At 42.1% G+C, this 12,702-nt stretch overlaps 1 protein-coding gene across 2 annotated transcripts in view; it reads left to right on the top strand.

Annotated features, from left to right (window-relative positions):
• Nucleotides 1-12,702, top strand: part of LOC128836054 (cytoplasmic dynein 1 heavy chain 1-like) — an 80,937-nt gene that overhangs the window by 29,596 nt on the left and 38,639 nt on the right. For both annotated transcript variants that reach the window (XM_054026067.1, XM_054026066.1), the window contains exons 19-29: nucleotides 2,797-2,907; nucleotides 2,989-3,198; nucleotides 3,775-3,921; nucleotides 4,259-4,425; nucleotides 5,269-5,442; nucleotides 6,292-6,457; nucleotides 6,545-6,733; nucleotides 6,833-7,027; nucleotides 9,537-9,819; nucleotides 10,315-10,415; nucleotides 11,251-11,410. In XM_054026067.1, coding sequence (XP_053882042.1) covers nucleotides 2,797-2,907; nucleotides 2,989-3,198; nucleotides 3,775-3,921; nucleotides 4,259-4,425; nucleotides 5,269-5,442; nucleotides 6,292-6,457; nucleotides 6,545-6,733; nucleotides 6,833-7,027; nucleotides 9,537-9,819; nucleotides 10,315-10,415; nucleotides 11,251-11,410 — 1,903 coding nt within the window. The remainder of the gene's footprint in view (nucleotides 1-2,796; nucleotides 2,908-2,988; nucleotides 3,199-3,774; nucleotides 3,922-4,258; nucleotides 4,426-5,268; nucleotides 5,443-6,291; nucleotides 6,458-6,544; nucleotides 6,734-6,832; nucleotides 7,028-9,536; nucleotides 9,820-10,314; nucleotides 10,416-11,250; nucleotides 11,411-12,702) is intronic.

Genomic DNA, 12,702 nt, shown 5'->3' on the forward strand with positions numbered 1-12,702 from the left:
CTATAACACTGATAGAGAGGTATGCACAGCTGTTTGCCCCCTCCCTCCAGGTATTAATGCATACTCTGGGTTAATTAATAAGTAAAAAGTGATTTTATTAAATACAGAAAGTAGGATTTAAGTGGTTCCAAGTAGTAACAGACAGAACAAAGTGAATTACCAAGCAAAATAAAACAAAACATACAAGTCTAAGTAATAGAACTGAATACAGATAAAATCTCACCCTCAGAGATGTTTCAATACGTTTCTTTCACAGACTGGATGCCTTCCTAGTCTGGGCACAATCCTTTCCCCTGGTACAGCCCTTGTTCCAGCTCAGGTGGTAGTTAGGGGATTTCTCATGATGGCCATCTAATTTGTTCTGTTCCATCCACTTGTATATCTTTTGCATAAGGCGGGAATCCTTTGTCCCTCTGGGTTCCCACCCCTCCTTTTCAATGGAAATGCACCAGGTTAAAGATGGATTCCAGTTCAGGTGACATGATCACATGTCACTGTAAGACTTCATTAGCCACTTGCCAGCACACATGTATACAGGAAGACCTACAAGTAAAACAGAGCCATCTACAGTCAATTATCCTGGTTAATGGGAGCATTAAGATTCCAAACCACCATTAATGGCCCACACTTTGCTTAACTACAATAGGACCTCAGAGTTATATTTCATATTTCTAGTTTCAGATACAAGTGATACACTTATACAAATAGGATGACCACACTCAGTAGATTACAAGCTTTGTAATGACAATTTACAAGAGACCTTTTGCATGAAGCATATTTTAGTTACGTTATATTCACACTCATCAGCATACTTTCATAAAATCTTAGAGTGCAATGTCACACCCTCCTCCTGAACTTACTGCCAGAGACTTGGACACTGACCATGGCGGAAGCAGTATACCTAAAATTTGTTTTTGGGCTCCCCTCTGGGGCAGACACTCCTGTGTCCCCCAAAAGGGAAAGAAACCCTGATCCAGCTGTGAGCTCACAGCTACCAGCTATGACAGACCTTTCACTGGCCAGAAAAATCCCCCCCCTTTCACTCAGGTTGCGCTTGCTTCCAGCTAGACAGTCCTTTGGGGTCTGTTCCCACTGCAGCAGTCACCAGGACCCCAACTTCCAGCTCCAGGATACGTGTCTCTGTGCACCTCTTCCACTCCATTACAGCCAGTTCGTGCTTCTGGGTCTCAATATGCTTTGTCTTTTAAGTCCAGGGTTTGCTGGTGGGCAGCCTTTTCTTTTTCCAGGGCAGCCTTTAACTGGGCAAATTGCACATCAATTTCCATATGTCTTCCCTTGAGACCGTCACTCGATGAGCTGGGGTACTACAGAGAACCCCCTCCTGCCAGAACAGGCACCCCTCCACTCCTGTCTTGCTAAGTTAGGCACTCTAGTCAGCTTCAGCACAGACACCGAGGTTGGGCCACACCCATCTGCAGTTCACTGAAACTGAGATGCACTCAGCTCAAGGGGTTCTTAGTTAACAGAGACTTTCCCAGCACCCAGTGTTTAGCCTTTCTGGGCAATTTGCAACTTGTGTAGTTCTAGCTTCTTCTGATCTTCACTCTTACTTATTTTGCTTCCTTTTCTGTCCCTATTTCCCTTACCCAAAATAAGCAAACAGAAAATAACAAACCAGTAACAACTTTGTCTGTTCTCCAGCCACCACACTTAAAACTCATTTAAAATCACTACCAGTATCTCAAAGCAATCAGCTGTGCACAGATCCTGCCGACTATGCCACTGTGACGGGTTGGATCACAGAAACCCCCTTGGGGTGGCCAACTGATGTGCCAAGACTACTTCTGCCCCTGCTTTCCCTGCCAGCTTGGGACTCCAGCACCCTGTCTGTGTCGGAGCAGACTGGCGTGTCTGGCTCAACAAGATCGGGTGCTGGAGTCCCAAGCTGGCAGGGAAACCAGGGGCAGAAGTAGTCTGTTGGCCAATCAGTTGGCCGCCCCAAGGGGGTTTCTGTGATCCAACCCGTCACAAAGGCTTCTACCTCTTATCTGTAAGGAAGAATGTCACAATTTCATGACCACTGTGATCTAGTGTAAAATTACTTCATGCTGTGCTACTCCAATGATCAAGGGATAGAGAAAACTAGTATTGTACCAACAGTCACGAATTAAGCTTAAAGCAGTATTGTTTACTCCATATAATGTGCTGAGGTGGAATATATCAACAAAAGCCTGGAGAATCTGTTGGAATGATGAGGTTTTGAGGGGCAATTGAATGTTTTCATACTTCTAGTATTTGGTTTGCCTGCCTTGTATACAGCTATATTTATTGTTGGCAAAATTAAATATATGCAGCATAGGAAAGCATGATCAATATTATCTAAGGCTACGTCTACACTACCCGCCTGAATCAACGGGTAGAAATCACTCTCTCGGGGATCAAATTATCGTGTCTCGTCGGGACACAACAATCGATCCCCGAATCGACGCTTGTACTCCACCAGTGGAGGTAGGAGTAAGCGCCGTCGACGGGGGAGCCGCGGAGGTCGATTTGCTGCCGTCCTCACAGCGGGGTAAGTCGGCTCCGATACGTCGAATTCAGCTACGCTATTTGCGTATCTTAAATCGACCCTCCCCTCCCCCCCCCCCCCGTAGTGAGGACGTAGCCTAAGGGTGATTCTCCCATTCTTAAAGAACAGTTGAATAAAAATGTTAAGATGACAAACTGTAAGTAAAACTAATAACTGTTGTAATATCCAGTTTACTAGAGTGATTGTGTTTATCATAATGTCGTTGGAAGATTAATTCTTTCTTGGCTTCTGTATTTTATTGACAGCTTCGACAAAATTTGGATGGCTTACTGAACCAGTTGAAAAACTTCCCTGCTCATTTGCGGCAGTATGCCTCCTATGAATACGTTCTGAGGCTTCTGAAGGGTTACATGAAGGTAAGCTGTACTTACCCTTGATAACTAATTAAAAAAATTAAGTGCATCCATTAACTTAATATGTGCTGTCTCACATTCTAGATAAACATGTTGGTGATTGAACTGAAATCTGAGGCTCTTAAAGATCGTCACTGGAAGCAGCTGATGAAGAGACTTCATGTGAACTGGGCTGTCTCTGAACTAACCCTGGGACAGATCTGGGATGTTGACTTGCAGAAGAATGAAGCAATTGTCAAAGATGTACTTCTTGTGGCTCAGGGAGAGATGGCTTTGGAGGAGTTCTTGAAACAGGCTAGTATCTATCATTACATACACTAGACCTGTTGTGCAGGAGAGGTTTTAGAGGTATAAATTAATTTGCTGACAGCTATGTAACAAGCTGGATTTTGGATACCCAGGATGGTGAAAGTGAAATGCTTTAGATCTTCACCATACACTTTTAGTTCTAAGTAACTGAGTAAATTAAACACAAAAACTGACACAACATGAAAACCTATAGGTTTAGGGGTTTTATTAAAAGCTTTGCAAGTTTACTGAAAGTACTGTAACTTAAACTTAAAGATAAGTCAAGTAAAATACATAGCTAGTATGTTACTATTATAAAACTTCTAAATAGAACACTGGAAACTGCCTTCTCTAATTTCATTTTATGACTTGCAATAATTTTAACTCTGACCCAGAAGACATAATTATGAAATCTTCCACCATATGATTCACAGCAATCCATGACCTGCAGGTTCATGTGCTCTGTAAAAAGATAAGAATACAGCTCATGTAACTACATTTCTATACTATAGAATGAAGTAAATGTAATCGAATTAAAATTACTGTCAGGAGTTCATAATCTGACTTCTTTTTTTCTTAAAGATAAGAGAAGTGTGGAACACTTACGAACTGGACTTGGTTAATTATCACTACAAATGTCATTTGATTCGTGGTTGGGATGATCTCTTCAACAAGGTCAAGGAGCACATTAACAGTGTGTCTGCCATGAAGTTATCACCATACTTCAAGGTATACTGTAAAATTACTTTATTTTTCTTTTCAATTAGCTTTGGCTCCCTCCTTGTTTTAGTATTCTTTTCCTAGTGTACATTTGTTCAGCTGGCACCTTGTGTGTCAAGTTTGGCAAATAACTAGGTGTATAAGTGTGATTATACCTTTTTATAGCTTTAACCAAACTTGCAATATTCTTTCCAATTCAGTTCTTAAACTAGCTTGATTAGTGTTACTTTTCCAACTTCTTAAAATCATGCTGACTTGTACCTGAAATTTTGGTTTTTTTTTTTTTTTTTGTTTGTTTTTTGTTTTTAAAGGTAAACTGAATGTTAATGGTTTTTGTAACATTTAGGTATTTGAAGAAGATGCCCTTAGCTGGGAGGACAAATTGAATCGTATCTTTGCACTCTTTGATGTCTGGATAGATGTCCAAAGGCGATGGGTCTACCTGGAGGGTATCTTCACTGGTAGTGCTGATATTGAGCACTTACTGCCTGTTGAAACACAGAGGTTTCAAAGGTATATTTACTTTGAATTTGTGTGAAATTCTCAATTACAGTTCAGGGCAAACTGCACCATTGACTTTGTTCCTCTGCCTGCCCATTGCATGAGCACCCCTTCCAAGTGATAGGTCTGTACTTCTCTCAGTGAATCCTGTGATTCGCCCCCACTTTTTTGTTCTAGTGACCCAGAGCAAAATAGTCTTGTTCACCAATAGTGTTCTCAGCAGGTCCATCTGGGTTTTGGCCCCTGCTGCAGACTTTGGAAGCCTATGACAGTATGAGAGTGCAGTGACAGAACAGCTTGTTCATATGGATAGTTTTTGTTTTGCACATCATAAAAGGGTTAAAACAATAAAAGTCTCGTAGACCTAGAAGTTCCTAGACGTTGGCCTTTCCTTGCAAGTAGAGGTAGCCCCTCTTGTCCCACCTATCATCTAGCATTGGGCTAGGCAGGTAGATTGCACCCTTGCAGTCTCTGCCTGTGTCCAGTCTTCATTTGATGTCTCCACCCTGAGCTAACAAGCAGTCTCTTATCCATTTCAAAGTCTTTGACTAGGTTCAGGTGTCCCAGGACAGACATATGCACCTCTCCAGAGAGTCAGAGGTAGACATTAGCAGTGGATTTACTGTATGGTCCATTTGAGCACCGGCAATTGAGTTAGTCATTGTCTGGTTCTTGGATACCATGTGGAGTGCTCCAACTAGAATTCATCTTTAGTGTAGCATAAAGCCAGCCACACCAGAATACTCTGACACAATATGAATAGATATCACCCTTTTTCACGCTCAGTAACTGAACTTGTACTATTGTATCCCTCGTTTAAAGTGTGCTTAATATTTTTCTCACTCTCACTTACAGCATCAGTACTGAGTTTCTGGCACTTATGAAAAAAGTATCCAAATCTCCCCTTGTGATAGATGTTCTTAACATCCAAGGTGTACAAAGATCACTGGAGAGATTAGCAGACTTGCTTGGAAAGATCCAGAAAACATTGGGAGAATATCTGGAGAGGGAGAGATCCTCCTTTCCTCGGTAAGGAATTTCATCTCCTCAACCAATTGTGCTGGAATAAACTCTAATGTGAATTGTGTTCGTTTGCACAGTAATGCCTAAGTACATCCTTTTATTGTGTTCTGCTAGCAACCTTTTAGTGCATACACAGATATGAAAACATGAATGCTTTGGAATCATAAAAAAATAAATAAATAAAGGTTGAACAATTTAGTCATTTTATGGTCCCATTTCCTGGGAAATGACAAACTTCACTTTCTTTGTGTGGGTCACTTGTGATTAGTAACTTAAATGGCATAATTTGAATATAAATATTGCTTAATAGGCTATTTCACCTGGTACTGAATAATGAAATTCTCAAATTAGTTTTGTTTCATTAAACTAAATAAACCCTTAGTAATCTCTCATCAAATACCAAAGCTTAAGAACTGGTGTCATTCTATATTTGAATCATGTTGCATTCTTTTTCACCTTCAATTCTCAGTAGTATGTGAGGTCCTTGGATTGTAGATCTAAACATAACCTCCACGTCAAGCATGTGTTCAGAGTGGGAGCTTTGCTGTCTCATAATCTTTCAATACTTGGCACTTATCTGCTAATGAGGTGTTAAAGTGGGAAGAAAACTCTAGATAGACTAAAAATGGTGCAGAGAATAAGCCCTGAGGTATTTTTACTATGAGCTAACAGAAGTATGGAGGAAAGGAATTACACAGCATTGCACAAACTATCAGACATTTCCCCAGTTTTATAAGGGTTATAGCGGGTTCAAGTAAATATATTTAATTCTGGGCCTTAAATTAATTTAAAAAAAATTCTTTCACCTCAGTGGTCAGTTGTTTTAAAAAGCTTTAACCTTATCTCTAATACTAGGTTCTACTTCGTTGGTGATGAGGACTTGCTCGAAATCATAGGAAACAGCAAGAATGTAGCTAAGCTCCAGAAACATTTCAAGAAAATGTTTGCTGGAGTTTCTAGCATCCTCCTGAATGAAGATAACTCTGTTATTCTGGGGATCTCATCACGTGAAGGAGAGGAGGTAGAGCTGTGTCTTCGGGGGTTTTTGTAAACTTACAAACCTAGTCTAAATGAAAACTAAAATTACACTTAAATTTAATTGTTTCAGGTGCTGTTTAAAACACCTGTGTCTATCACAGAACATCCTAAGATCAATGAGTGGCTCACACTTGTTGAAAAAGAAATGAGGGTCACACTTGCAAAGCTACTGGCTAAGTCTGTTACTGAAGTAGAAATCATTGGTAAAGCAACTTCAATTGATCCAGTTCTCTATATTTCTTGGATTGACAAATATCAGGTATCCATCTTATTCACGTTTGTCTAAGCAAACTATATAATACACTTTTGTGGGAGGAACAACTTGTAGCAAAAATCTAACTGTATTTTAAATGTTCAGGCCCAGCTTGTTGTCCTGTCAGCCCAAATTGCATGGTCAGAGAATGTGGAATCTGCTCTGAATGGTATGGGTGGTGATGGAGACAGCAGTTCTCTGCACTCTGTGCTGGCTAATGTTGAGGTCACACTGAACATGTTAGCAGACTCTGTGTTGATGAAACAGCCACCTCTCCGCAGAAGGAAATTGGAACACTTGGTAAGTAATACTCTCCTCCCCATCCTCAAGTAGTCATTCGGTCTCTTACAAAATTTAAATACAATCTGTCCATCTTCAAATCATGAAACTGACACCTAGGGAAAACTAAAATATTTCCATCAAGCTTTCTTGAGGAACAGCTGTTTCTGTAGAGGTTACATATGCCTGACTTGAAATAATGTCTATAAACTTAAGTGTCAGTGTAGCATAAGATTCTGAAGAATTATTTAGTGAATAGAAACAACTCTTAGAATATACCACCCAATCTCCTATTCTGAGAGTAGATAAGATTTATAAATCTACAGTTTATATTAACTTTTATCATCTATGTATTGTGACAGGGTCAGGCCAGATGGCTACAAGGGAGTGATAGAAGGTAGATATATTAGCCCCAGATTAAGCAGGTCCCTTTTCCCTGAGTAAGATAATGGGCTGTTCCAGAACTATCAGGAAGTTGCTGGAACCAATTAAGGCAGGCTAATTAGGACACCTGGAGCCAATTAAGAATCTACCGGAATCAATTAGGACAGGTAGGCTAATCAGGGCACCTGGTTTAAAAAAGGACCTCACTTCAGTTAGTGAGATGCGTGTGAGGAGCTGGGAGCAAGAGGCACAAGAAATTGAGAGTGAGTAGGCATACTTCTGAAGGACTGTGAAGTACCAGACATCAGAAGGAAGGTCCTGTGGTGAGGATAAAGAAGGTGTTGGGAGGAGGCCATGGGGAAGTATCCCAGGGAGTTGTAGCTGTCACGCAGCTGTTACAAGAGACACTGTAGATGGTTGCAATCCACAGGACCCTGGGCTGGAACCTAGCATAGAGGGCGGGCCTGGGTTCCCCCATCCACCTCAACTCCCTATTTAAGATGAGAGGAGGTGACCTGGACTGTGGGTCCCACCAGAGGGGAAGGTCCCTGGCCTATCCCCTGACCCATTAGGTGGGTCAGCAGAGACTGCGGGGATTGTTCTCCTCTCTTTCCCCATGCTGGCCAGTGATGAGGTTAGCTGAGTGAACGGCAGGTTTGTGCCACTACAAAAGGAGCCAAACTGAGGACTGCCGTGAACCTCTGAGGCAAGCAAATCTGCCAGAAAGCGCAGAACCCACCAAGGCAGAGGAGGAACTTTGTTACAGTATGTACATGGCTCCCATAATCATAGTGTCTGAGCTCCTTCAGCTGTTTAAAAATAGAAACTCCTTATAGGAGAAATAGCATAATTTAAAACTTCTGTATTTGCGTGAGGGGCTGTCATAGGCATGTGAAGAACTTTCTGCAGAAAGAAAAGCTAAACTGAAGGCTTTTTGCATTTAGCTATGGAAGTCCATCACTTCTTGCCCACTGAATTCATAGCTTAACTCCAGCTCGTCCTAAGAAGCTCTACTTTCCACCAGACGAGTGCAACTTACAATCTGTCCTGTTATTCAAAGGCTCCTATAAAATAAACCTTGAACTAAACTTCTAATTGGGGAACAAGTGTAGAGTGCATACCCACAGAATGGTGTTTGTGGCAGTCTGTGCTGCCAAGAAACTAGAGTGCTGTGTTTTGTACGAGTTGGAGCTTTCACATGGGGTGTGGTTTCACTGCTAGACATGACTTGCGATAATCAAATCTGTGGACCTTCAGCCTTACCATGTCCAAGTCTGCTGATACAATGAGGTGTCAATTTCTGGCCTATTGCAGATTAAAGTTGACATTTTTTGTCTCTTGGGCATCCAAAAGGATTGAAGGCTAGTGATAAACTAGTCTGAGGGGAAGGTGCCCTCCATAGTGGAGTCTTGGAGGAAGCAAGTTCTTAGAAACATTCCTCTTTATCTACCGGCATCTCAGTCTTGGCTGGGTTTAGCTCTAGTCGGATGCACTTTCTTCAGCTGCTGATTCCAGCTACTGAAAGATGGGAATGGAGATGTAGAGCTCAGTTTTGGTCTGTACCTGGTGAGATTTCAGCCCATAGTGTCTGAGCAATTCTCTTGGTGGCTTTATATAGACTTTGAATAACTTTTGCAGAGGATTAAACTTGTGGGACCTCAGAGGTGAGGGCTTTTGGTGGGGAGGGATGTAGAAACACTTTCCCTCTACAGCACTTGGGGTTTCTTAGAGGAAAATGTGAGCTGGTTTAAGGGCACTCTCATTCAACATTACAGCTTCTTGGAGGCAGACAAGAATATCTGGTGACTAAGAGTATCTGGGGCCAGAGAGGTGTAACAGGATGAGTATGGATTTGCTTCCTTTCTCTGCTTGTGGACAGAAAAAGGTTGTCCATAAGGACAGCTCTTGTGGTTTCAGAACCATGCCTTGGCTTGAAGCTTGACTGAGAGGGATCCTGCATCTACAGACTTTCTTTACTAGCTCCTCTTTTCTGCAAGCTAGAGGATGGATATTAGATGATGCCTTCTAGCACCGAGCAATGGCTTTTCATAAACTGAGGTGCAGTGAGATGCAGTAAAACTGTTAGTTTCATTAGAGTACATGGTCTTTTTTCGTGGTGGTTGCTAATGAGATGCTTGTTCTCCAGATTACAGAGTTAGTGCACCAAAGAGATGTTACAAGATCACTGATCAAAAGTAAGATTGACAACTCCAAATCCTTTGAGTGGCTCAGCCAGATGCGATTCTACTTTGACCCAAAACAGACAGATGTGTTGCAACAGCTGTCCATTCAGATGGCAAATGCCAAATTCAACTATGGCTTTGAGTATCTTGGTGTTCAGGATAAACTAGTTCAGACTCCTCTTACTGACCGCTGTTACCTGACAATGACGCAAGCCTTGGAGGCAAGACTTGGAGGCTCACCTTTTGGTAAGTTTGTACTGATTCCATATGTGTCTTCTGTTAAAGGTAAAGACTAATGTTCATCAGCTATAAAATTAATAAAGTAACTTCCATAGTTGAGACTCCAGTTTTGAAAAATGAGCAACACTTAGGCCACGTCTATACTTACTGGTAGATTTGCACTGCTGTAATCAATGCAGCAGGTGTTGATTTAGTGGGTCTGTTTTAGACCCGCTAAATCGATGGGAGAGTGCTCTCCCACTTATTTGTGTACTCCAACTCCCTGAGAAAAGTAAGGGAAGTCGTCAGGAGAGCATCTCCCGTCGACACAGCACGGTGTAGACACTGCATCGAGTCGACCTAAGCTACGTCGACTTCAGTTACGTTATTCATGTAACTGAAGTAGCGTAATTTGGGCTGACTTACCGCAGTACCATAGCCCAGCCCGTAGACTCTAGATGTTAATATTGTCAGTTTAGTGCCTAGGAAGAGACTAATGTCTTTATCCTATTCTAAAAATAGGTCCTGCTGGTACTGGTAAAACAGAATCTGTAAAGGCCCTTGGACACCAGCTTGGCCGCTTTGTTCTGGTTTTCAACTGCGGTGAAATGTTTGACTTCCAGGTATAGTATCTTTCATTTAACATGAGAACATTGTTCGTTTTAAGTTAAGATCTCATTAATATGCCCTTTAAGCTTGTAGATTTCAAAACGTTTGAAAGCTTGTTCCTATATCTGGTGAAGTAGATTATGGTTGCTTTACTGTGCTTCATTGGACCTCACTACCACCTAAAGCAGAATTGGGTTAGAAGCTGCCTGCTCTGTTTTTAGACAATAATTTAGCAAGGGTAAATTTGAACTGCAAGCTTTAGGAAGGTAATTTAAAATATTTTCAAACTATAGTCTTCCATTACCATCCCCCAGTCATGTTGTGTGATGTGACCAACTGAAGTAGACCTACTTTAGTGGAAATCAAGTAGGTGTGACTGGCTGACGCCTAATGGATATGTTGCTGCACATACTCCTTATCTCAATGGACTTCCTGATACATTGCAGCATCAGAACTACTTTTAAATTCTGCTGCAGGTTTAGGAATGTGCTTGCAGAGATTTTAGAATTAATTAACAGACTTCCCTAAAGAGGAGTGGAAGTTGCTTAGTAGTGCCTTATACATTCTAGAACATGGAAGTTGGCATTCAAAAACTGAAACATCTGAGAAGCAAGAGTGGTGTGAGTGGGAAGAGAAGAGTGGAGTGGTGGGTAGAGAAGTAGTTGTTTCTGTTGAAAGCATAAAGATTCTCAGCAATACATACACATTAAATAGGGGGTTAATATATGTAACCACAATCCTATCCAGTCTACACCAGTTCCACTATGTACAGGGAAGAATAACCAAGGTAACTTTTTTTTTTCCAGTGTGTGTATATTTAAAGCTTATCTTCTTTTTCTCTGCCTACAGGCAATGGGACGCATCTTTGTGGGGCTCTGTCAAGTGGGCGCATGGGGCTGCTTTGATGAGTTCAACAGACTTGAGGAGCGTATGCTTTCTGCTGTTTCTCAGCAGGTTCAGTGCATCCAGGAAGCCTTGCGAGAACATTGCAATCCAAACTATGACAAGAGTATGCAATTTTTTTCGTTGCTAATGATTTTGTATAGCTGTGCTGTCAAAAGAATGCCCTCACGTGCATGTCTGAAATAGGTCCTATTGAGAAATCTACTTGATCAGTTACTCCCACATTGGCCAGGCTTTTTTTTTTTTTTTTTCGGGGTGGGGGGGGGTGTCTTACATTTGAAAATGTAACTTAAATATTAAACAATTAAAGGAAGTAGCTTTCAACTGATATGCAGTCACTTTCAACATTGTGTAACTTTAGTGTAGTGGTAGAAAAAATGTTTGACTAGTTGTACAGTAACTCCTCGCTTAACATTGTAGTTGTGTTCCTGAAAAATGTGACTTTAAGTGAAACAATGTTAAGTGAATCCAATTTCCCCATAAGAATTAATGTAAATGGGGGGGGGGGGTTAGGTTAAGGAAATTTTTTTCAGCACACAAAAGACACACACACTGTATAATTTTTAAACAAACAATTTAATACTGTACACAGCAATGATGACTGTGAAACGTGGTTGGGGTGGTGACGTCAGAGGGTGGGATATTTCCCAGGGAATGCCTTACTGCTAAATGATGAACTAGAACTCGGCTGAGCCCTCAAGGGTTAACACGTTGTTAATGTAGCCTCATACTCTATAAGGCAGCACAAATGGAGGGAGGGGAGACAGCATGGCAGATAGAGACAGAGACACACACCGTGTGTGTGTGTGTGTGTGTGTTTGAGAGAGAGAGAGATGTGCATTGCCCCTTTAAGTACGCTGAACCACTCTAAGTAGATTGCCTTTTTAAGCAGACCAGGAAGTTGAGACAGCAGCTGCTGCCACCACGCTCCCTCTGTCTTGAGCTCTGTCGTTTCCCCCTGCTCTATGGAGATGGGGTAAGCGGGGGGCAGGAGCAGGAGGGAGGGGGACACCCTGACCGCCCCCCTCTTCTCTTCTCCTCCCTCGCCCCCCCGCAGAGCAAGCAGGAGGCTCCCGGGAGCAGCTCCAAGGCAGAGGGCAGGAGCAGCAAATGGCTGTGGGGGGAGGGACAGCTGAATTGCTGGCAATTGGTAGCCTGGTGGGCGGCTGCTGCACAGGGAACTTAGGGGAGCTGATTGTGTGTGGGGAGGTGGGGTGCTGCCAGTCCACCCTGGTTCCAAGCCCCCACCAGCTAGCTCCAATGGGCTGCTCTTTCTGCAAGCAGTGGACAAAGCATGCAGCTGCCAAACAATGTTATAAGGGAGCATTGCGCCACTTTAAACAAGCATGTTCTCTAACTGATCAGCAATGAAACAACGTTAACCGGGACGACTTTAAG

The sequence above is a fragment of the Malaclemys terrapin genome, chromosome 4 (assembly GCF_027887155.1).
Source record: "Malaclemys terrapin pileata isolate rMalTer1 chromosome 4, rMalTer1.hap1, whole genome shotgun sequence".
NCBI lineage: Eukaryota > Metazoa > Chordata > Testudines > Emydidae > Malaclemys > Malaclemys terrapin.